This window comes from Salvia splendens, chromosome 1, assembly GCF_004379255.2.
Source record: "Salvia splendens isolate huo1 chromosome 1, SspV2, whole genome shotgun sequence".
Classification (NCBI taxonomy): domain Eukaryota; kingdom Viridiplantae; phylum Streptophyta; class Magnoliopsida; order Lamiales; family Lamiaceae; genus Salvia; species Salvia splendens.
The window spans coordinates 40,936,371-40,960,721 of record NC_056032.1 but is presented as its reverse complement, the minus strand read 5'-3'; the positions used below and the strand labels follow the sequence as shown (position 1 = coordinate 40,960,721).

At 41.0% G+C, this 24,351-nt stretch overlaps 3 protein-coding genes across 3 annotated transcripts; 2 read left to right on the top strand and 1 right to left on the bottom strand.

The window, feature by feature from the left end:
- The first annotated feature begins 1,234 nt into the window (after nt 1-1,234).
- Nucleotides 1,235-3,668, top strand: LOC121800422. Its single transcript, XM_042199997.1, has 2 exons — nt 1,235-1,388; nt 2,485-3,668. The coding sequence occupies exon 2, from the start codon at nt 2,541-2,543 to the stop codon at nt 3,534-3,536; it is 996 nt and encodes a 331-aa protein (XP_042055931.1). The 5' UTR covers nt 1,235-1,388; nt 2,485-2,540; the 3' UTR covers nt 3,537-3,668.
- A 14,405-nt stretch (nt 3,669-18,073) lies between these two features.
- Nucleotides 18,074-20,677, top strand: LOC121751922 (vesicle-associated protein 1-1-like). Its single transcript, XM_042146746.1, has 8 exons — nt 18,074-18,323; nt 18,528-18,598; nt 18,765-18,846; nt 19,034-19,149; nt 19,265-19,432; nt 19,531-19,572; nt 19,813-19,890; nt 20,348-20,677. The coding sequence occupies exons 1-8, from the start codon at nt 18,272-18,274 to the stop codon at nt 20,456-20,458; spliced, it is 720 nt and encodes a 239-aa protein (XP_042002680.1). The 5' UTR covers nt 18,074-18,271; the 3' UTR covers nt 20,459-20,677.
- LOC121751914 lies at nt 20,615-23,692 on the bottom strand. The gene is made up of 7 exons (XM_042146736.1): nt 23,243-23,692; nt 21,940-22,026; nt 21,674-21,805; nt 21,528-21,588; nt 21,153-21,277; nt 20,966-21,038; nt 20,615-20,873 (listed from the first exon to the last, which is right to left on the bottom strand). The coding sequence occupies exons 1-7, from the start codon at nt 23,609-23,611 to the stop codon at nt 20,869-20,871; spliced, it is 852 nt and encodes a 283-aa protein (XP_042002670.1). The 5' UTR covers nt 23,612-23,692; the 3' UTR covers nt 20,615-20,868.
- Nucleotides 23,693-24,351: the final 659 nt, after the last annotated feature.

The window sequence follows — 24,351 nt, the reverse complement described above, 5'->3', positions numbered from 1 at the left end:
ATTAAACTTAAAAGTAAAAAAACTCTAGTATAGCACTCACTCCGTCCCACAAGAATATGCACTATTTCCTTTTTAGTCCATCCTATAAGAATATGTATTTTCCAATTTTAGAATTTTTTATCTCTAAGAGGTGGGACCCATTCTCCACTGATAACACTTTAATTACTTTTCTTCTCTACCTCTCTCTTACTTTACCAATTTTGCTTAAAACTCGTGCCGAACCAAAAGTGCATATTCTTTGGGACGGAGGAGTATATAGTACTCCCTCCCTCAATCCCACAATAGAAGTCACATTTGGTATATGCACAGGTTTTAAGAAATGTAAATAATTGTGGGTTGAAAAAGTTAGTGGAATATGAGTTCCACTTTTTTATATTGATTTTATAATAGAATGTGAGTGGAGGGAGTTAGTGTAATGTTAGACTTACTTACTAGTATAATGGTAAAAGTGAAATGTAACTCTTATTGTGAGAATGACCGTAATGGTAAAATTTGACTCTTATTATGGGCCGGGGGAGTATATCTGATCAAACAAAACATTACAGTAAAAGAATCCAATACTTAAATAAAATGATTGATATAAGAATATAATGAAATAAAAATTTGTACAAGGATCTAAGGATTAAAAAATACTCACATTAGTATATAACATAAATCACGTTAAGCAAATATGAATATATAAGTGGTGGGATTTAATAATGCAAACTCTAAATATATAAGTGGTGGGATTTAATAACTCTAAATATGATTTGGACTATTAAAATGTTGTCAACAGATGACAAAATGGTAGCAAATTGTGTCAACGGTTGATTCCGTGTGACATTTTTTTGTTGCTACTAAACATTTTTTAATAATCCAAATCATAATTTAAAGTTTATCACTATCCTTATTCTGGGGTGCGTTAAAATGCTAACTTTTCTTAAATTGCTAACTCATCAACATAATGTATTAAAAATGTCAACACATATTTGTGTTGACATTTTAATAAACTGTGTTGATATTTAAATATCAATGTCAACATAATATATTAAAATATAAACTCAAGTTTATATTGACATTTCAGTATATTTGTTGACATTTTTAATACACTGTATTAATTAGTTAGCAAATTAGTAAATTAAGAAAAATTAGCAACGGATCACACTTCATTTCTTATAAATGGCAGCAGTTGTTTTTATTTTTCCGAATTCAGTTACTATCACGGTATCAATTGTAAATACCATCCACTAATATTAACTACCGAATAGGTCGAGGATTAATCCATTTTAAAATCTGTCCAGAAAAAATAATTTCCTACAACTCCTGAAAATTTACGAAATCCCACTGATTTAGGTGACGGATGATTTTACACATTTTATCTCAAATCAATTGCACTTTGCCGTTCCAAGGTACTACTCTCAATTCAATTATTTTTGTGTTTAATCCTAAATTAAAAAAGACAAATTAGGGTTTAGACATTCCGGTGTTTGTTATCCTATCTGAACCGATCATCGACTCCTCCCTTCGTGTTTATCGAATTGAAAAAGAAATGAATCTTCACTGAGTTTTTTGCGTCTTTTGAATTTTATGTTTTTTGATGTTACTGCTTTCCTCATGCTTAATCTCTGGTTTATGGTGGGTTTAAGAACAGAAAGATGTCAGTCTCTTGTTGCTTTGAAAATAGTACAGTACATGATTTGTATATGTGTGTTCAGGGTAAAGTGTAAACAAACTGTCTTTCTGGTGATTTTGGTGTGTCACAGTAGTAGATTCTATCTAACTGATTAGTGAAAGGTTAAATGAGTTTAGTCTTGTATTAATAGGGCAGTGATAAAATGCATACTCATATATTGTACAAACTCCAAACTTTTCAACACACTATCAACACAATGTCATCACAATGTAAAATTTCAAGATTTTGATGTCAACACAATGTCAATACAATGTCAACACTATTTCAACACAACATCAACTGGTGATATTGTGTTGTCATTTTTTTGTTGCAATTATTTTATCATCTGTTGATATTTTCTAACGGTCCAGAACATAGTTTGGATTTTGTACAATATTTAGAGTTTGCATTTGATCACATTCCTGTATTAATAAGGCTTTATTAGCATGAGGTTTGATCGCTGTTATTCATTGAAACTCCTGTATCAAGTTCAGAGAAGGGCTTGTTGCGGAGAATAGTGTCTTCTTAGTTGTAAATAAGCTACCACTAGATTTTGGTTATGGGTGTTGAGGGATGGCTTCACCTGTGCTATTGTAAATAAGAATAGCTTTAGTTTAGTTGAGTTTGTACGAAGCGTCATGTCTATTTGAATGTGTAGGTATAGTTCTTGGACACAATTGGCGCACGACACTAAGCATGTGAGCTTGAAGAAACTTACAGATTTTGAAAATACACATCAATGATTCTTTCATATGTTGTCGGTTGTCCATGGCTGTTAGTTTGTTTTGAAGATCTCGCTTATTCTCTAAAGTGCTTCTTTTTCTTTTACTTAGGTAACTGGAAGCTGAATTCCAAGCTCTGTCTGTAAGATTCATTTGTGAACCTCATCATGTCATTGTTTACCCAGTCTCCATTCAGTAATCCAGTGCATTCTGTTTCCCGATTGCATCATAGAACCCCTAAATTATATAAATCTCAGAGTCTGTTTGGCAGATGCAACTTGCCATATGTTAGTAGTGGTCTTCGGATCATTTGTTGTGCTAACACATCTCGATGGGAACCACCTCCAGTAACATATGTTCCCGAGAAAGAAAGTACATTGCTCAAAGAGACTAGCAATATCTTTGAAACCATCACTTCTTCTAGCGAGGCAGCTGAAGCTTCAATAACTAAGACGGAGCATCAACACGTGGATGCAAATAAGCAGCCTGTTATGCAGTTCCACTACCTTAGGCAGCCTCTATGGCTTCTTGGCCCCTTGCTTCTCTTGGTGACCGGCGTTGTGCCCACCTTGTGGCTGCCAATATCATCTATTTTCCTTGGCCCCAACATAGCCAGCCTTCTATCCCTCACCGGACTAGACTGCATTTTCAATCTTGGCGCGACCCTGTTTCTCCTCATGGCAGACTCCACCGCTCGTCCAAACAAGGAGAGTGAAGGTTGCAGCAGCAAGCCTCCTTCAAGTTACAGATTCTGGAACATCATTGCAAATGTAGCTGGATTCATCATTCCCTCAGTGATGTTAATTGCTTCCCAGAAAGGATTGCTTCAGCCTCAGCTGCCTTTGATCTCATGGGCAGTGCTCTTAGGCCCTTACTTCCTGCTTCTGTTGGTGCAACTGCAGACTGAGATGCTGACGTGGCACTGGCAGTCACCGGTGTGGTTGGTGACACCGGTTGTTTATGAGTCGTATCGACTGTTGCAGCTGATGAGAGGGCTGAAGCTGGGGGCAGAGGTCGGGGCACCATCGTGGACGGTGCATATGCTTAGGGGATTGGTGTGCTGTTGGGTGCTGGTTCTCGGGGTGCAACTCATGAGAGTTGCTTGGTATGCTGGTTTTACTGCTCGTGCTTATCAACAAGAGTCTGCTGAGGCTGGATCATAAACTGGTATTTATGTGGCAGAAACAACATTGTATAATCGCCCCTTAATTGTTTCATCAATTATGTATTAGATTCATTGCAAACCAAACTCATATCATGACTAATAAATTAATAATAGGCTGTAATCTTAAAAATCCAAGTGAGCCCCCATGCCATGCATATTCATGTTCATATTAAGTAGCCGCTAATTGCCACCTCTAAAGTGAAGTCAAAAAGCGGCCCATAAATATTTTGTCTCGACTTTCAAGAGTTATCATTATCATAAAGAGAAATAGGGAAAAGTTTTGATGATAGCATTAGCATACCCATCTGTCACGTTATTAGTCCAAATACGTAACCACTATAATTTTCTCTAGAGGGGTCTAATTCTCTTGGCAAGTGCTAGAAGAAGTCGCCCACCCAAATTATAAAATAAAAAAAGTTGTACTATCTCTTTTAGTGATATGCACCATTACACCTTATACTTATAGTAATCATATATGTTTCTTCAAAGAATAATACTGTAATAATTAATGTTTCTTAGTAAATAAGTTTAACTAATGTGGAGTATATCACAATTAAGAATAAATTTTAGGCTATATGTTAAATGGTAAACTAATATATCTATATTATTTTAATAGTTCACGAACTTAATTTAATTGTGATTGAACTTTGTCATAGTGATCAATTGCTAACGCATCATTTAATTGCTAACTACAATTAATTTAAGATTATAAGATTTTAGAAATTTTGTGGTCTAAGATTTGTCACGTGTAATTTTCGTTTTTATTAATTAAATCAAAAAAGATAAAAAAAACCACCAAATTAGGGTTTTGGATGAAAATGTCAATATAGTGTTTCGAAAATATCAACACGGTGTTTTGAGAATATCAACACAATGCTTTGAGAATGTTAACACATTGCTTATATTGACATTCTGCATGTATTATATTGACATATTTTATATAGTACTATGTTGACATTTGTTGCTGTACGAAAAAATTGAAAAATTTTGAAAAAAAATTCAAATTTTGAAATCGGAACGTATGCAAGTAAGATCTCGTTAGAATCCTTGTGAAATTATCTTTAATTTGATATATGTTGTGCGAAAACATAATTTAAATCGAGAAAGTTGTATGCGTTTTAAAGTTATGGGATATTTTTTAAAGTTAGGTATAACTAATTTCTGGTAAAGTGACCTTAATACCCTTATTGACGTTTTTATCGTATTGACATTCCGGGACATATGATCTAGACCCTTGGTTTGAATATCTAATGGCTATTATTTAATTGTAGTTAGCATTAAGTATTGAGTTAACAATATAACACTCTCCTATTGAGTTAGAATAAACTTTTCTCAAATATATTGAGTTTAAATAAGTCTATATATCGGGCATAGGGGTGTCAAAATTGATATTGGGTATTGGATACCGATATCTGAACCCGAAATATCGGGTATTTGGATATCCGTCCGATTTTTTGGGTTTCGGGATCGGGTTCGGGTATAGGATTTTTAAATTATCGGGTATCGGATAACCCGATACCCCATCGGGTATACCCAAATTACCCGAATTACCCAATTTTTTTAAAAAAATTTAAATTTAATAAATTATGTATTTATTCTATTATTTAAAAAAAATTAAATAATTAAATCTAGTCCCAAATCTTTCACTCTTAAGTCACATTTAGGGTTAATATATGAATTGTGATGTTTATTATTGATGAATGATGAATGTTGTAACTTATGAATTTTTTATTTCTAAAAATTTGTAGTAGTTTTTTTCTCTTAATCGAACTAATTCAAGTTTGTATCAAATTCGAACCGTTACAAGTTTGTATTTCTAAAAGTTTGTAGTTAATTTTCTTAAAAAAAAATAAAATCAAAATTAAAATAAAAATAAAAATTCAAAATCGGGACTGGATACCCGAGTCGAGTATCTGGGTACCCGAAATTATTTTCGGATCGAGTATTAGATTTTGAGAAATTCGGGATCGGATACCCGAAATTTTCGGACCGGATATCCGCGGGTACCCGATTTGACAGGCCTAACCGGGCTGGTCATTTATTCAATCTGTGGGGTCCACTGGAACCAAAATCAATTTAAAAAGGCACAAAATGGGTTGGTTTTGGCTGGACTATCATCAACACCCTTAAATTGATGCTCTATTATTATAAATTTATAATTATTACTCTAAGGTCCGGTCCGTAACAACTTACATTTTGAAAAATAGAATCAAATCATAGTCAATTTGTGTAAATGAGTCTCCTTTTAAATTTTATTTTCAAATATTCTTCACATAAGCATCAAGTAGAAAGGTCAAGTCAATTCGTGCAAATGAGTTTCCTTTTCCCAATATATTTCATTAAAAAATATTCTTCGCCGGGTGCCTTTAATTATTCCTACTGACCCATTCCTTTTTTAATTTTCAAAAAGGGGTTCATGTTCATCATATTGCATCTAAATGTAAAATTTTAAATATCTGTGATTATGTCTATATGCCATAATTACAGTACTTTGATCGCACGTAAAATTAGAAGAAGAAAAAAAACAAATTTTAGAAACTGAAATACTAGTAATAATGGTATCATTATGCTTTTGCCTTTATTTTCACTTTTACGTGAAGGAATCAGCCAATCGTGTAGAAGGACACTTCACGTTTCATGATAATTAATTGATTATGCCCTGTAATTATGTACTATGAAATTGTATATATTTGTCTCTCTGTAAACAATACTAATATTTTATTTAATTTTCTTGCTTTTATCTGTTGCAACTTAATTATATGAGTTTAATTCCTTTAGAAAAACTCTTATTGAGTATTTTAAAATATAAAAGGAGATATGTACTTGTATAGTTATACTGCTAGAATATACATGAAAAATATGTTAATTTACAACCTTGTGATATGCAATAAAGAGAATAAAAAACACAGAACAAAGAAAAGCATAAAAGGGAAAGAAAAGCATAAAAGGGAAAGAATATCCGCAATAAAATAGTACTCCTAACATTGGGGCGCGTTATATTGCTAACTCTGCTAATTCATCAATACAGTATTAAAAATGTTGACATCAAAATGTCAACACATAATATCAACACATTATATTAAAGTTCAACAAAATTATGTGTTGACATTTTAATGTCATCGTGTTGACATTTTTAATACACTGCATTGATGAGTTAGCAAGTTAGCAACTTAAGAAAGTTAACAATTGATCACACCCCAACATTAATATATATTTATTTCACTGTCTTGTTGAACATTAATATATATTTATTTCACTGTCTTGTTGATTAGTGATTGCAACGTAACTTTAAATTAGGTTCATATGTTAGTTTTTTTTTTTATGTTGCTATTGCTCTATTCTTTGTTTCATCAACTTAAATAAAAATTATAAAATATCCACTGAAAAATAGGATGCTATATAAGCATCAATCAGATATTTTTTCTTTTACGATTTCTGGCTGGGGAGGTGATGGGGTACGTACTAAACAAGCCCAATAGCAGTGACAGCTCGGCCAGCCCAATAGCAGTGACAGCTCGGCCAGCCCAAAGCCCAAGAGTTCAGTTCGGCATTACCAAAGAGTTCGGCCTCAGCCTACAGCTCGGTAAAAGCCAACCAATCAAGCTCTGCTCTCAGGTCGGCATCAAGCTCTACTCTCAGATCGGCAACCAAAGCAGTTCGGTCTCGGTATTCGGCCGAACAAGGAGTTAGTGGACCCATACAGGATGTCCAACACACCCACTACCACGTGATGTCAGTTCAGGCCACGATCGTAGGCCATGACCTACGCTTCACCCACGATCTTAGGCCATAACCTACACGACATCCACGACTTAGGGTGGTGATGCAAGCCATGATCTGAGTTCATTATATAAATAGAACTTAGATCTGATAGAAGGGGTTGGAAGCTCTCTAGAGATAAAACACCATATAGAAAATAGCAAGTTTGTATTTGTAAGCTGTAGAAAACAGATCAAGCAATACAATCTTGCCCTCCCTTTTTCCCGTGGACGTAGATTTACTTCAGTAAATCGAACCACGTAAATTCTTTGTGTCTGTATTTTCATTCTCTACCAGCATTTGCTAACATCAGAAATTCGCGGATCAATCACTGGCGCCGTCTGTGGGAAACAGAGAACAAAATTTGTGATAAAGCGAATTTTTGATCCATTTTTTTCCACCCAAAAAATGCATACCAGATCGCAGAGTACCCGTATTCCTGCCCGTGAGAACCAGGAGGAAGCCAATCCATCCCATAGGTCTGGAAAACAGCCTAGGGATAAATCCACCACCAGTTCTCATGGCGAAGGAACAGGCCGCTCCAAAAATCGTCCCACTGAGTCTTCCCAGCAGCCTGATTTGAATGAGGCTGTCAAGCTGTTCTTGGCTGAGAAACAGGATGAGTTCTTAGCCTTCCTGCAAAAGAGCCAAGAGCCGAAGACGAAAGCGGAGGATTCTCCTTCCTCATCCAGACATGAAAGTCACTACCGCAGTAGTGCCGTGTCTTCCAGGAAGAAGAATCCTCAACCCCGACATATTCCTGCTCTTCCTCGGTACCGGAATCACAGGAGAACTCAATCTCCTCCATACCGACGAGATATCGGATTCGCCGTGTACGGAGCACTGAAGACTCCGTTCTCGGACGACATCACCCGAACTCCCCTACCGCAGAACTACCGAACTCCGTCGATGACTTACGACGGGCTCGTGGACCCTCACGATTTCTTGGGGCGCTATCAGTATAACATGGCGAACCAGGGTCTCAACGAGGTCCACATGTGCAAGCTGTTTCCCGAGCTGCTCATCGGGAACGCGAGAAGGTGGTTCGATAGCCTCCCCCAGGGCAGCATCAGATCTTACCGAGATCTAATGGATGCCTTCCACAGGAGGTTCTTTCAGAAAGCGGAAGCCCGAATCACTTCGGCTCAGCTGCTTTCCATTCGTCAAGGTCGCGACGAAAAAATCAGCGACTTTATGACAAGATTCCACAAGGAATGCCTGCAAGTAGACGATCTCAACGATCTGCTTGTCATCTCGGCATTCCAAAATGGAATCCTGCCCGGAGCTCTCTACAGGAAGCTCGTTGAGTGCGGTCCGCAGACAGCTCAGGAAATGTGGGACATTGCGGACCAGTACTCCCGGGCCGATGAGGCAGACCGTCGCAAACGGTCGTTAGACAGCTCATCGTCCCGAGGAGACAGGAGGAAGCCCGATCATAGCGATCAGGGACATCCTCGCCGAACTCCTTTTGGCGATCAGGGACATCCTCGCCGAACTCCTTTTGAAAGGATTCAAAGGACTCCGGTGCAAGACAGATTGGGACCCCGTCTCAATCCCGAGAAGCCGCCCGCTCAGTTCGTACCGCTGAACAAGCCGAGAGCGGAAATTTTCGAACTACACTCCGACCTGTTCGAAAAGCCAAAGCGGATGACGAAATCTGCCGCGCGCCGACCCCAGGATAACTACTGCTCCTACCATCAAGACCACGGTCACGATACCGAGGAGTGCAGAAACTTGGCTGCAGGTATCGATGTTCTTGTGAGGGCAGGGACATTGAAAAAATACCAAAGCAAGCAGTCAAAGAAGAATAAGAAGCAGAGAGGTGCGAACTGCGCTCCTCAGGATCCGAAAAGGCAGCCGGATCCCGAAGACGATGACGAGCCGCAATATGATGGAGTAATCCTGACTATTGACGCTCTCCCTGCCGGGAAGACCAAGTCGTCCCTGAAGTCAGAGCGCAGGGGCTCCAATCGAGAGGAGCCAACGCATAAAAGGCTGAAGCAGGACGAAGTGATTACGTTCTCGGATGCTGATCCCGTCCCGGCCATCTCTCCTCACCAAGACGCCATTGTCATCCAAGCCGGAGTGGCAAACAAACTGATCCACAGGGTGTTTGTGGATACAGGAGCGTCAGTCAGCATTCTTTTTAAAGAGTGCTTCGACAAACTAGAAGTGGACCCAGCTCGGCTCAGCCCGGCTCCGCTTCCCCTGAAGAGCTTCGCCCAGGAGGACACCCGCCCTGAAGGTATTATCAGCCTTCCGATCACGGTGGGGAAAGCGCCTACTAGCTCCAGTACGATGATTGAGTTTTTCGTGGTAAAAGCTCGGTCCCCGTACAACGTCATCCTGGGAAGAGACTGGCTCAACACAGTTCGGGCCGTTTGCTCCACCTATCACCTCACCATCAAGATCCCTACTAAAGGAGGGATAGCGGTCATCCGAGGTGACCAAAAAAGAGCAAAGGAATGCCTGCAAATTGCGCTTAGAAGTGCCGAGCAGTCAGATCGGCACCACCAAGCATAGCAATCACAGCAGCCGGAGTCAGAGGCGATGACCGAAGTCATACCGGAGCCGAACTCGATGACAGTTCAGCTGTACGAAGACGATCCATCCAGAACGGTTAAGATCGGCTTCGCGGGAATGCCTCTACTTCGGGAAAAAACCATCCAGCTCCTCAAGGAGTACAAAGACGTCTTTGCATGGTCTCCGTTGGACATGACCGGAGTGCCCCCCGAGGTAATCACTCATCGTTTAAATATTGATCCTTCGGTCCGGCCGATAAAACAGAAGCAAAGACTCTTTGCGGCAGAACGAAGTCAAGTCATCCATGACGAAGTCCGTCAATTATTGAAGGCGGATGTGTTATTCGAAGTGAAGTATCCTTCGTGGGTGGCCAATCCTGTCATGATCAAGAAAAAGGAAGGAGGATGGCGGATGTGCATAGATTTCACCGATCTAAATAAGCACTGTCCCAAAGATTGCTATCCCCTTCCGAACATAGATAAAAAAGTAGAAGCTCTGATAGGCTTTGAAATTTTTTGTTTTCTTGATCTATACAAAGGATACCATCAGGTTTTAATGGATGAGATTGACGCTTCAAAAACGGCCTTCATTACTGATTTCGGCATTTTCGCTTATAAAAAGATGCCATTCGGTTTAAAGAATGCCGGAGCCACTTATCAAAGGATGGTAGACAAGCTTTTTCGGCACCTGATTGGAAAGGAAGTCGAAGTATATGTTGACGATATAGTCGTCAAGAGCAAAAGCACCTCGGAGTACGAGCACAACCTCAAGTCCACTCTCAACGTGCTCAAGAAAGCCAACCTCAAACTTAATCCCCAAAAGTGTACCTTTTTGGTAGATTCGGGAAAGTTTCTGGGTTGTTGGGTTTCAAAAGACGGACTCAAGGCGAACCCCTCAAAAGTTCAAGTCGTTCAGAACATGGCAATGCCGAAGTCCGTACATGACGTGCAAAGGCTAACCGGATGTCTAGCCGCACTGAGTCGATTCCTTTCCCAAGCAGCCGAAAAGCAACTGCCGTTCTTCAAGGTGTTGAAAAAGGCACCAAAGTTCGAGTGGGGAGCCGAGCAGAAAAAGGCCTTTGACGAGCTCAAAAGTTATCTAGCCGAGCTTCCTATTCTCTCTGCTCCAGCCGAAGCCGAAGTACTATTCTTATACTTAGCGGCATCGGATCAAACCATCAGCGCGGTGCTTGTACGAGAAGAAGGCCTAAAGCAGTTTCCCATCTACTTTACAAGCCGAGCATTAAGAGGTCCAGAAACAAGGTATCAACCTCTGGAAAAAATTGCTCTGGCGTTAGTAAATGCAGCAAGGAGACTGCGGCCATACTTCTATGCTCACAAGAATCGCCAAGTGGGCTATAGAGTTGGGAGAGCACACAATTGAATATCTACCTCGGAAAGCCATCAAGGGACAAGCCTTGGCAGATTTTCTTGCAGAAGCGAAGTTCGATCAAGCAATTCCTATTATTGCCGAACAGAAGAATTCTGCCAATGCCGAACTAGCACAACCCTTGGAATCCGAAGTAGAGCCGCCGGACTGCTGGAGCGGATTCGTAGATGGAGCTTCAAACAAGATAGGAAGTGGAGCTGGTATTTTACTTGTCGCTCCCGACGGACACGAGGTAACCTACTCACTTCGTTTCCTATTCCCCACTACTAATAATGAAGCCGAGTACGAAGCCCTCCTGGCCGGACTCCAGTTAGCGCAAAGTCTACTCGTCAAATCTCTCAAAGTCCATTGTGATTCACAAGTCATAGTAAATCACATGTTGGGTACAAGTGAAGCCCGTGACGAGAGAATGAAGAAGTATTTGGACAAAGCGCAAAGCATCAGCCGAAGTTTCTCCTATTTTCGGATAATCCGCATTCCCAGAGCGGAAAATAGCCGAGCAGATACCTTAAGTAAGTTGGCCTCAGATCCGAGCTCAAAGGCGGAAGAATTAATGCATCGAAGCATTGATGAAGCCGAGGTACATTCTGTATCCAGCTCGCCGAACTGGATGACGCCGATCTTGCAGTATCTGGATCAAGGACAATTGCCCGAGGATAAGAGAGAAGCTCGGAAGATCACGTGCCGAGCTCTTCGGTACGAACTTCATGAAGGAGTCCTCTTTAGAAAGTCTTACCTCCAGCCGTTATTGCGGTGCGTAGGACCAGAAGAGACGGACTACATCCTCAGAGAAGTTCATGAAGGATCGTGCGGTAGCCACATCGGAGCCAGAGCTTTAGCTAAAAAAGTTCTGAGATGGGGATATTATTGGCCAACCATGGTACAAGAGGCAGTGCAGCTCGTCAAGAAGTGTACGAAGTGCCAAATTCACGCAAATGTCCCAAGGATGCCGCAGACCGATCTATACACTATGCAAAGCCCTTGGCCTTTCATGCAATGGGGCATAGACATAGTGGGACCACTTCCTCAAGCTCCTCGGCAAATGAAATTCCTTATCGTTGCCGTGGACTACTTCACGAAGTGGGTGGAGGCTGAACCATTAGCTACGATAACGAGCTCAAAGGCATTGGACTTCGTCTGGAAGAACATAGTGTGCCGATTTGGCATACCCCACATCCTCATCTCGGATAATGGGACTCAGTTCACCGACAAGACGTTCAAGAATTGGTGCCAAGAGCTGAACATTCAACAGCGGTTCACTTCGGTCTCCCATCCCCAAGCAAACGGACAAACGGAAGTAACGAACCGGATTCTGGTGAAAGGGTTAAAAGCTCGGTTAGAACAAGCCAAAGGACAATGGGTAGAAAATCTCCCTCAAGTCCTATGGTCCTACCGAACTACACCCAAAACCTCCAACGGTGAAACTCCGTATAGCCTGGTGTACGGCACTGAAGCCGTAATTCCGGTGGAGATCGGCGTACCCAGTCCCCGAACCCTAAATTTCTCCTCAGAAATGAATGACGACGGACTGAGAGCAGAACTAGATCTCGCCGAAGAAAGAAGAGAATTGGCGTGCATAAAAGCAGCCAAGTATAAGGAGCAAGTAGCCCGGTATTATAACCAAAGGGTGAAAAAGCTTCAATTTCAAGTGGGAGATCTCGTCTTGAGAAACAACGAAGTAAGCCGAGCAGAAAAGCTGGGCAAACTCGAACCCACATGGGAGGGTCCATATCGGGTGTCCGAAGTCCTCGGCAAAGGGTCTTATAAATTGACTCACATGTCAGGAGAACAAGTACCCCGAACATGGCACGTCTCCAACCTCAAGAAGTTCCACTTGTAAGAGACAAAGTCCGGTCAATCCGTCTCGTGTCTAGTTCGGTCATAGGGGTATGTGCTTTTATTTGTTTGTTTTTTACTTGTACCTTTTACTTGTCGTTTTAAAAAAAGGTTTAAAGTTTTTTTTTCCTTCGTCTTTTTCATTTTTTCCTATGTGTTTTGTCTCTATGTGCTTGTCGTCTCTTACAAATGGTACCAAGGTATATCGTTCTTTAAAGACTGATCCCCTTTTTAGATCGATTATTAAAGACTATTGTGAGTCCAAGCTTCTAAGGAGGATATAAGACCACAATTCAGCTTAACAAGCAGTCCGTCTGAAACGAACTGCAATAAGCCAACGATTGTGAGTCCAAGCTTCCAAGGAGGATACAAGACCGCAATTCAGCTTAATAAGCACTTCGTCTGAAACGAACTGCAATTAGGGAAAGTCCGATCCACGCGATAAACCTCGCCGAATTAGGACGACCAAGTTCGGTCAAAGAAGTTTACCTCATAAGACCGGGGACGATCATGTCTAGTCAAAGAGGTTTACTGCATAAGACCACTTCGGTTAACTGGGAAAGTCCGATCCACGCGATAAAACTCGCCGAATTAGGACAAGGGAAAGTTCGATCCCGGCGACAAAAATCGCCAAATTAGAACACAAACCAAGTCCGGTCAAAGATGTTTATTTCATCAGACCAAAGACGAGTCCGGTCAAAGATGTTTATTTCATCAGACCAAAGACGAGTCCGGTCGAAGATGTTTATTTCATCAGACCAAAGACGAGTCCGGTCAAAGATGTTTATTTCATCAGACCAAGGACCAAGTCCGGTCAAAGAAATTTACTTCATAAGACCGAGGACAAGTACGATGAAATTTTTTCGCTAAGCTGTAAATACAGTGTTAGAAGCGAAAACAAAATTTCATTTATCAAATCTTGTTCAGCATACAACTCCGCTACCCTACAAAATGGCGTTACGCTATTACAAAGGACTATTCTACTGTCCAGGGTTGCTGAAGTTAAGCCACCTATCTGCAAAATCCTCTGGAAGCCGAGTTCGGTTGTTCCGAGCAGATGAAGAATAAGCAGGTCGACGAGATGCTATCCTCGACCCAACGCCTCTTCCCCGAGCCCGAGAAGTCCTAACACCTCGGCGATGAAGAGTCTCTGCAATAAGCATCTGCTGGTCTTGCTCGCTCATAGTCACAACTCCTCGGCGAATTTCAGTCCGTCCCCGTCTTGACGATTCCGGTTGCTCCTGAGCCCGTTCTCGTCTTGACGTTTCCGGCTGTTCCGGAGTTCGTTGTTGGCTGGGAGTAGGATTTTGAACAAGGGAACCAGAGGTTTGATCTGGAGTGCGAGCATCTGTTGGCGCGATATGCCGGAGGAATCTCTCAATTGAGGGACGCCGGGCAAGAACAATGTCGTACCGAGAAGCCCAGCGCCGCAATGATTTCACGACTTGTTGGCAAGCCGAGCTCTCCAGCGCATTGTTCCTCCGGAGTACATTATACTCCTCCCACAGTTCGTCAACTCGTTCCTGAACATCTGAGATGGTCAATCCCCCGCGCACACGGATGTAATCCTCGTACGCAGTCCTCTCAGCAATGGTCGTATTCAGCTCGGCCTCCAGATCCTTCTTATCGGACTCTAAGTCCTTATTATCGGCCTCCAGCTTCACTAAACGAGCCAGAAGCTCGTCATTCTTCGTCTGATCGGCTATAGCTCTTCTCTCAGCTTCGTCTAAAGCCGAAGAGTACAGCCGTTTCCAGTGAAGTATCTCCATCTCCTTGAGTACAAAGCAGCTATATTAGTTCGGCAGCTGTACCGAGCAGATAGTAAAATACAACAGGAGTAAAGGCGAGTACGCAAAGCTATACGAAGACAAGTGTAGAGAATTTTTCATTCACAAGGAAAATTTTTTACACTAGGGCTTCAAGGCCATTTTACAAGGAAGAAACTAGACTAAGAGAAGGGAGACGAAATCATACTCCGCCAGCTTCGTCTCCGGCTCCTCGGTCTGGTACAGCTTCTTTCTCTTGGGCTACCTCAGCCTCGGCCTCGCCTCCTGCCGGCCTCGCCTCCGCCTCCTGATCGGCTTCCTCCTCCGGATGCCCGGCCCGCTCGACTTCGGCCTCCGGCTCCAGCGGCTCGGCCTCACCCTCTCCGTTGTAAGTCGAAGCGGGTGAAACGGGTCCCACGGAGGCAAAGATAGCCTCCAGGTTCTCGTCCCGATCAGCTCGACAACTCCGGACTCGGTCTGCAGAAAGCAGGACCGAGGATGAAGCGAGCTCCTCAAGGAGCGGCAGATTCTGAAGCCGAGCAGCTATCTCTCGGCTGTACAGAGGCAGCACGACGTCGGGCCCCTGCTCGCCCTTATCGGCAATTAGCCTTACCAGACTACCGACAAAGGCCGAGAACTGGCTGCTCAAAAAGAGTCTCTCCGTGTAGGCACGGAGACCCTCTCCTTGGGCAACCACGGCGGCAGCATCCCTCCGTTTCGTCTGCTCTCGCTGGATGACGAGCTGGTTTTTGGCAAACTGAGCTTCATCCTGGGCCGAAATCCTAGCAGCCCTGGCTTTCTCAAAGTTTGCCTCAGCCTGCTCGGCCCGGTGACAAGCAGCCGCCAATTTCCTCTGCATCTCGGCATAGTCGTTGGACGCTTTGGAGAGTTCGACGGCGACGAGCTTGGAGAGCATATCATTCCTCTGAAAATGGATAAGGAAAAAAGTTAACAGAGGGCACCAAAAATACAAGACAGAAGCCAAGCCAAGGAATCAAGAAAACAATTCACCTCGGCGAAGTCCGTGGGCCATAAAAATGGCTCACAGATATGCTCCGAAGGAGGCGCCAAGACCACGTCTTTCTCTGGCGCCCTTGGGGGCTTCTGGGTCTTCCCCTTCTTGCTTGCCGAAGTCGACTCCGGCTTCTTTGGACCCGAAGAGGTCTTTTGCCTCTTCGGATTCTTCTCGGCATCAAGCGCCGAGCTGGTAGCCTTCTCTCTCTCCGGCTCCACAAGCTCGGAGGACTTTCTAATAGCCTTATTCAACATGAACACTGCCAAAAAGCAAGAAAGCAAAGTCAGATTTTCTTCGTTAAAGCAGTAGAGCATAAAGATAAAGAGAAATCCTCACCCTCGGCCTCTTCGTCCGAAGACGAGATGTCGAACACGACGTCGCCCTTGACGAGCTCAGACTCCGTGTATTGTTTCCTAACTATGGGAATCTTGTTGAGCTCGCCATCGAGCTCGTCCAACGGTTCAGGCCGAGGGTGACGGATAACGGACTCCGGCCCTCTCCAGAGAAAACTAGGAGCCGCGGTCCTATCATAGTAGAAGAAGCGATTTTGCCACTTCGGCCACTTCGTTTTACAAAAGGCCCTAAAGGGCTGTAAAGGGATCAAGTAAAACCAAGACCCCTTCCTCTTAAATTGAAAGAATTTAAGGATCGCCTTCAAAGACAAATCCCTTCCTAACCTACGGAGTTCGGCAGCGAAGGCCGACAAGTGCCTCCAAGAGTTCGGAGTCACCTGGCCTAAAGGAAGCTGAAAAAAATCTAGTAAATCTATAAAGGCAGAAGGGAGGGGGAAACGAAGCCCGCATTCTAAGCAGGCCTCGTACACGGTGACGTAACCCTCCGGCGGGGAGTCAGCCCTGTGATCACCGTCAGGTACCACCACCTTCCCCCCAGGAAAAGAGTATTTTTCGTAAAGGGATATCACAGTATCCTTACTCAAGATACTGTGAAAATACTCTACGGTCTTCTCCCCGGATTCTTTCCGGCTAGAAGACCCCTTACCCCCTTTCCTAACGCTACCCGACTCCGAAGAAGAAGAAGAAGACATTTTTCTTACTTTTTGAAGGTGAAGGTAGTCTGAAGAAATTTTTGAAAGCGGAAGGAAATTTTTCACGCAGAAGATAGAGAGTGCAGAAGAAGCCAATAGCAAAGGTGTTCAAATGATGAAGAAAGACGGTATTTATCAGATTTGGAAAAGATTTCAAATCATCGCACCGTTTCATATCCCACCTTTTCAGGATTCAACGGCCGGATTTTACTGTCGCATTTAATGCCGCATTTAATGCAGTCACGCGCAGGGCACGTCCCCTGACTTCAGCCTCCCCCGTACCCTTTTCCAGAATGCCGAAGTGACTCGTTTCGCCGAAGTGAATCACTTCGCTTTTCGGGGGGGGTAGTGATGGGGTACGTACTAAACAAGCCCAATAGCAGTGACAGCTCGGCCAGCCCAATAGCAGTGACAGCTCGGCCAGCCCAAAGCCCAAGAGTTCAGTTCGGCATTACCAAAGAGTTCGGCCTCAGCCTACAGCTCGGTAAAAGCCAACCAATCAAGCTCTGCTCTCAGGTCGGCATCAAGCTCTACTCTCAGATCGGCAACCAAAGCAGTTCGGTCTCGGTATTCGGCCGAACAAGGAGTTAGTGGACCCATACAGGATGTCCAACACACCCACTACCACGTGATGTCAGTTCAGGCCACGATCGTAGGCCATGACCTACGCTTCACCCACGATCTTAGGCCATAACCTACACGACATCCACGACTTAGGGTGGTGATGCAAGCCATGATCTGAGTTCATTATATAAATAGAACTTAGATCTGATAGAAGGGGTTGGAAGCTCTCTAGAGATAAAACACCATATAGAAAATAGCAAGTTTGTATTTGTAAGCTGTAGAAAACAGATCAAGCAATACAATCTTGCCCTCCCTTTTTCCCGTGGACGTAGATTTACTTCAGTAAATCGAACCACGTAAATTCTTTGTGTCTGTATTTTCATTCTCTACCAGCATTTGCTAACATCAGAAATTCGCGGATCAATCAGGAGGTAATTAGGAATCAAAATGTGAGTAATACGAGATGTAGTCCTATTACTTTTGTATAATAACGTGATCCTGAAACGTGTATTAATGAGCGAAAAACATAGTGGTAGTATGTTTTTTGCATAATTCTCTAATAATGCAATATATATAAACTTATGGGGGTAAAGTGGAATTAAGAGACAGCTGCACTTTCAACGTTACGTAATTTATTTCTCTTTTTCTAACCAAATAGAAGAAGGCAGCACAAAAATTTCCTAAAATTCGAAAACCCCAGCCAGATCTCTCTCCTCCCAAACTCTCTTAATTAATATCGCCTTTCGCCGGTGGTTCGATTCAATCTCCGCCGCCGCCTCCAGCCGGAATCTTTAACACAATCATTTCTCCGGCGGACACCAGCGATCGGCAAAGAGATGAGTAACACCGAGCTCCTTCAAATTGAGCCTCTCGAACTTCAATTCCCATGTAAGTCAGATGCCTCTTGTGTTTCTGTTTCGAATTAAGGTCTGCCTTAGTGTGCTGGAAGGTTTTTGCTTCAATTTAGTTCTAGAAGAATCCGTGGTTTAGGGGAAATTGTGACGAGGCTGATTTAATTTTATTCTTTTAGATCTGCGCTTCGGATTTTTATGTTCTTGTGTTAATATCTTTTGCATTTTTGTTGTGTGATAGTTGAATTGAAGAAGCAGATCTCATGTTCGATGCAGCTGACGAACAAGTCTGAGAATCATGTTGCATTCAAGGTAGCTGTTTTGTGTCATTAATAGACTTTATTTGGATTAGGATTTCGATTTCGATTTCGTGATGTATTCATTTTGTGAACTTGAAGAGAACACTAATAATAAATGTTAATGTGGATTCCAATGTATCTGAATTATCTACCTTTTGGTTTTCTGCTTCTGTATTCAGGTGAAAACGACGAATCCGAAGAAGTACTGTGTGAGGCCAAACACTGGAGTTGTGATGCCACACTCTAGTTGTGATGTTACAGGTCTACCCTGCCATCCACCTCTCTTCCCTTAATGTTTGTGCATGCGCTAATTCATCATTAGATTTACATTTCAACCAAGGTTTATGTAAATTAAGTTACTTTTAGATGGAAGAAATTTTCAAGAGGATATTTTGTTATTGCGTCCTTACATAACAGTGTGTCTGGAATCCTTTGGTCATTCATTCAGTTACCATGCAAGCTCAAAAAGAGGCTCCACCGGATATGCAATGCAGGGATAAGTTTCTCCTCCAGAGTGTAGTGGTGAACCCTGGGTTATCTTCAAAGGATATTACTCCAGAAATGGTAATTTTATGATTCCTGATGCAGCATATAGTATATGTTACTATTAAACAAAGATTGTTAGAGCTGTGAATGTTTTGTCAAAGATGCTAAACAAATGCACCTGATCTGTATTTAGTTCAACAAAGACTCGGGGAACCAAGTAGATGAATGCAAATTGAGAGTAGCCTATGTTCCACCCCCTCGACCACCTTCACCTGTTCGAGAGGGGTCAGAGGAAGGCTCCCCACCTAGAGCATCAGTGTCAGAGGATGGGACTGTAAATCAAGCTTCTGATTTGAACATGGTAAGTATTGGATGCTGTAGCATATGTTTTTCTAGCAAGAAGATATTTCAGATTTAACAAAGAAGCAATAATCTTTCATTCTATCTATGACTTTGCAGATGTCAAAAGGATTCCCTGAAACAAATGAAATCACATCAGAGGTTATACAATTCATTTTCTGTTTCTCCAAATGTCTTGTCACTAGTTATGAGTAGTAGTTATTTTAAAGGTGGATTCCTGGTTGTTGTCTAGCTGAATAGACCCTTTTATGACATTATCATTTACCTGTTTTAGAAGTTCATGAGTTTGGGGGATTTCATTTAGATGATATCTTCGACCTGACACTAGTAAAGGTCATATGGATTTCTGTTTGCTGATCGTTGGTCTTTGGCATGTTGTAGGTGAAGGCTCTCATCTCAAAGCTGACTGAAGAGAAACAATCTATTAATCAGCAAAATAGCCGGCTTCAGCAAGAACTGGTAAACATTCCATGTTTGATTTCTCAGACTTTTTTTAAGGTCAATGATGAAATATTAAAGAAAAATGTTTAAATTTTTCAACAATGGTAATTTGGTTGTGTGCTATTAGGTTACCGTGCTCCAATTGGTATCTGCTATGAAGCTTAAAATTTTAAATGAATGTGACCTCCACTTTGCAATCCCATGAGTTTGATTTGGCAAACCTGAATTTAGAACCAGCAATCTACTGATGCAGAATGAATGCTAAGCACTATTTACTGACCAATATCATCAAGAAGCCTCTAGCATTAAACTAATCAAATTAACAGATATATCTATCTGATCCTGAATATCGCTGAATGCATGCAAACTCGACTGACTTGTTAAATAAGACATTGGCTTTTTCTCTTGACTTCACATGGGGTATTGAAATTCTACCTAGAATAATTTTAGTTATTCATTTGGTTATGGCATGCAGGAACTCCTAAGGCGTCAAGGTCACAGAAGCACCAGTGGTGTCCCCGTTATGTATGCCATCATCTTTGGCTTGATTGGGATCCTGTTGGGGTATCTTTTCAAGAGAACGTAATCACCCAATGTGTTTGCCACATTCAGATATCCGAATCAGCTGCACGCATGTTCATTTTAGGACATTGAAGGGGAATGAATGTCACTTAAGAGCTTAATATTTTTTGGATAGTGGTTTGCTTGACTGTAGAAACATGGGTTTGGTTGGTTTCTATAATTGTTCAAAGTGCATTTGCTGTATTTAGCCTTTTTTCAAGGATGCATATATACTTTTACATGACGACTCGTCTCTAGACACTGATTACTAGTACAACACTATGCTTTTGGACAAACTAAGTAAAACTTGAATATAAATATGACAAATTGTACACTTGTAAATAGAGAAGGGCCTTATACTAGTACATGATTGACTAGCCTGAACATCCATAGAAGGAAAAGTAGGTCCCGTATTCAACCTAAAAACTTTGCGATTCAACCTAAAAACACGAGACGGAAATCAAAACACTGAATTTATAAAAAAAAAACCTCTGCAAAGATGATGGATGATAGGAGGGTGGGATTAGCTTACCAGTAACATCCTTTTCAGAAGCTTTCAACATGTTGCATCTAACCACAATCTTTCGGAAATCGTCAAAACTAATCTGAAACGGTACGTAGGATGAAAACAATTACTTAATCTCATCTGTAGCTTTAGCGTACATAGCTAAAGCTAATACCATTACACAATTCTTGAGAAAGCAGAAAGATGTACTGACCTTTCCATCTCCATCACTATCAAAGCAATATATCATATCAGCTATCTCCTTTTCAGACCATGTAAAATCATGGGTGGCTGCTAGTCGCTGTACGTCTCTGAGGGAGAAGCTCCCTCTCCCAGATTCTGCTAACATTTCGTGTAATCATTCGTAAGCAATTGCAAAGGAACCGAGAAGATGGTAAAAATGCCCACAATCATTATTTTTCAAAATGCAAATCACTAGTTGATTTTTAGAGGATGATGTCTCTGCTTATCAATTGTAAGATTCTATAAATTTATAGTAGCTCTTACCATAGATATGCTTTGATTGAGTTTTAATATAATCTGTACTATACAAATAATTTGAATAATCAAAGAACAAAGTTTTCATTACCATCAAACTGAAAGAAGTGTATAAGCATTTCATCTTCATTCATATTGACTCGGCTAGTTATCTGCTGACCGAAGATGGCATGAATAAGAATATGAGAATAGATGAAATATAATGAGAACTGGGATTCAGAAACAAATAAAACTAACCGGTTTTCTTCCCTTCTTTCGTGAAGGGTCCTGAATAGACGGATTTTCTTTTCTTTTGTCATTTTCTGAAGGTGCAGAGTTCAAAGCATAAGCCCCAGAAGTTTTAGTATCTTGTAAAGATAGTGCAATTGCCTGCAACACAGCATATGTGTTGAGAATGCCCACTACGGTTAAAAATCATAAACCTTGAACATCTTATAAGCTTAGCACCTTATAACCAACAGAAATTGAAGAATGCGGGTTATAAATAAGGGGGAAAATCTTACTTGCATCAAGGCATCATCATCATCCACAAAATCTGTGTCAAGATTATTGGGGCCTTGCTTCTTAGTAATAGTACTATTTTTCTTCATCTGTATCAAGTTCAAGATAAGCCGCAAGGAAATGTACAAATCACACTCAACAGGAATTCTCAGTCATGATGCCAGAACAATATTAGAGGAACAATATATACGTAAAAAAGGTGGACGAGTACATAATGCGTATTTCAATGGCATACACAACTTATTAGCTATTCAATACTACGATCTATTATGAATTAGATGTCCTATCACAAATTACAATCCACAATGCATCACATATGATTATGAAGTACATCATCTTTAATATTTGGCATTTACATACCAATTAACAAAATCTGTACTTATTGGTCTTCTAAACACAATAAATCTGGACAAGGAACAACAATTTTACTTTAGTTCTTGTCCAGTGATGTAACGCTTAGCGGGTACACCAACTTTTCTAGACAAACATGACAAATCGAATCTCACTGCTAACCATAGAGATTAAACTCCCATAGACAACGAGAGCAAGATCTTGGATTCGGGTTTTTTAAGGCCGGCAAACATACAAATTCACTGTTCATGTAGATTTTGAATTTTTATTCAGCATGAATCTAAGCTTAAACGTTCTAAATAGTTTTTATATCAATGCACACGCACAATGCATAAATGTAAGAAATACATCTAAATTTACTGATGCAGTATATGATTGTTTTATAGAAGTTCATATACATAGCCCTCCTTGGTCCTGACAATGTCTCCAACTGCCAAGTAATCAAAAGGTAGCCTAATCCTAACCAGCCCTGATCTGCTCTCTCCATTCGCACCTAACCAAATCAATCCACCCCGACGACTTCAAAAAAGGATATCCTTCTACATGTAAAACGAATACAATAAAGCACATGAAGAATCACTCTGATACAATAAAAATGAGCAAAAGGTTTCCCTCACCCTAAAGGCCTAAACTAGCTATGAATGGGACAACTAGGGTACATTTTTTCAAGTTCCTCTTGCCTCATTCATGTCTACTTTCAAGCAGAGCATGTCAAGAAGTCTCACATTAAACCTTGTTAGATAAGAAAGAACTCAGCTTTATGACTGCATTTCAGCACTACACAGTACATTATCCCTCTAAACCAAGCATGATACATTATGTTATCATAAAAATTAACTAACAATAAATCAACACTATATGGGAATAGAAAAGCCACAGAGATTTTAAAAAAATAAAAATAACGAAGCATAAGACATTATGAGATCAATCTGCTAAAATACTTATTATAATTACCTTTGTCTTGTTGGAGGGTGAAAACTCATTATCATCATCATCTTCCGAACAGCTGATTTCCTCATCTTCTTGAGTTGGATTATACTCCTCGTCTTCATCCACAATTTCTTTATTGCCCTTTTTATCGTTACTCTTCTTCTGGGTTTTTGGAGCAGATCCCATGAGATTAATTGCCATTTTGCGCAGTCCCAGAGCCTCCATTCTTCTATTATTGGCTTCGATTCTCTGCAATCTCTGCTTCTCATACTCTGATCCTTTCTCCTGATCTAAAGGTGTGTCTTTCTCGTTTGCAGTTCCATTATCGGTTTCCTCCTCCTCCGACGAAGCTTTTTCTTCGGATTCCGATTCTGATAATTCCAGTTTAGGCATTTTTCCTGTATTTGGGTCTGATGGGATCGCAAATTTGTTTGTTGGATTTAGACTTTAGGGTTTCATTTCAGGAAGGCGGGAGTTTTGTAGGAGTACAATTTATTTTAAGGCAAACAAAGTCGAGATAATAATAAAGACAAGTGAAATAATATAAATTAATTAATTAATTACTCTTGAACACTTTGAAAAAGTGAAATAATATAAATTAATTAATTAGTTACTCTTGAACACTTTGAAATTGTAGATAACTGAAAATGTTGGCATCGTGAAGTTGTGGTGACCTTGAGGTCACATATTCAAATCTCGCTATCCACTGGGAGACTTTCGGCCTTAAATCGCAAACTTGATCGAGTAGGATTAGTCAAATTCCGCTAAAGACGTGTTTGGTACACCATGTGGTAAAAAAAATGCTTTAACGTTGCATCGTTTCTCTAAGAAACAAAAATTAGAATTTTAACATTCCCAGTTACGTTAAACCAAGAATACTAAAATTTTAATTAAAAAATTTACATAGTTGAAAATAATAAAAAATTAATTGAAAATTTAAACATACATTTGAAAGTCTCAATTTGGCCACTAAGAGCATCTCCAATGGTTAGCGGACAAGCAATAGCCCAGCCATGCCACATCAGCAGCACTAAATTCCTCCTGTCATATCAGCAGGACAAGCAACTGGACAAGCAATAGCCCAGCCATATCCTTGCCACATCATCAACACTAAAAACAAATAATTAAACAAT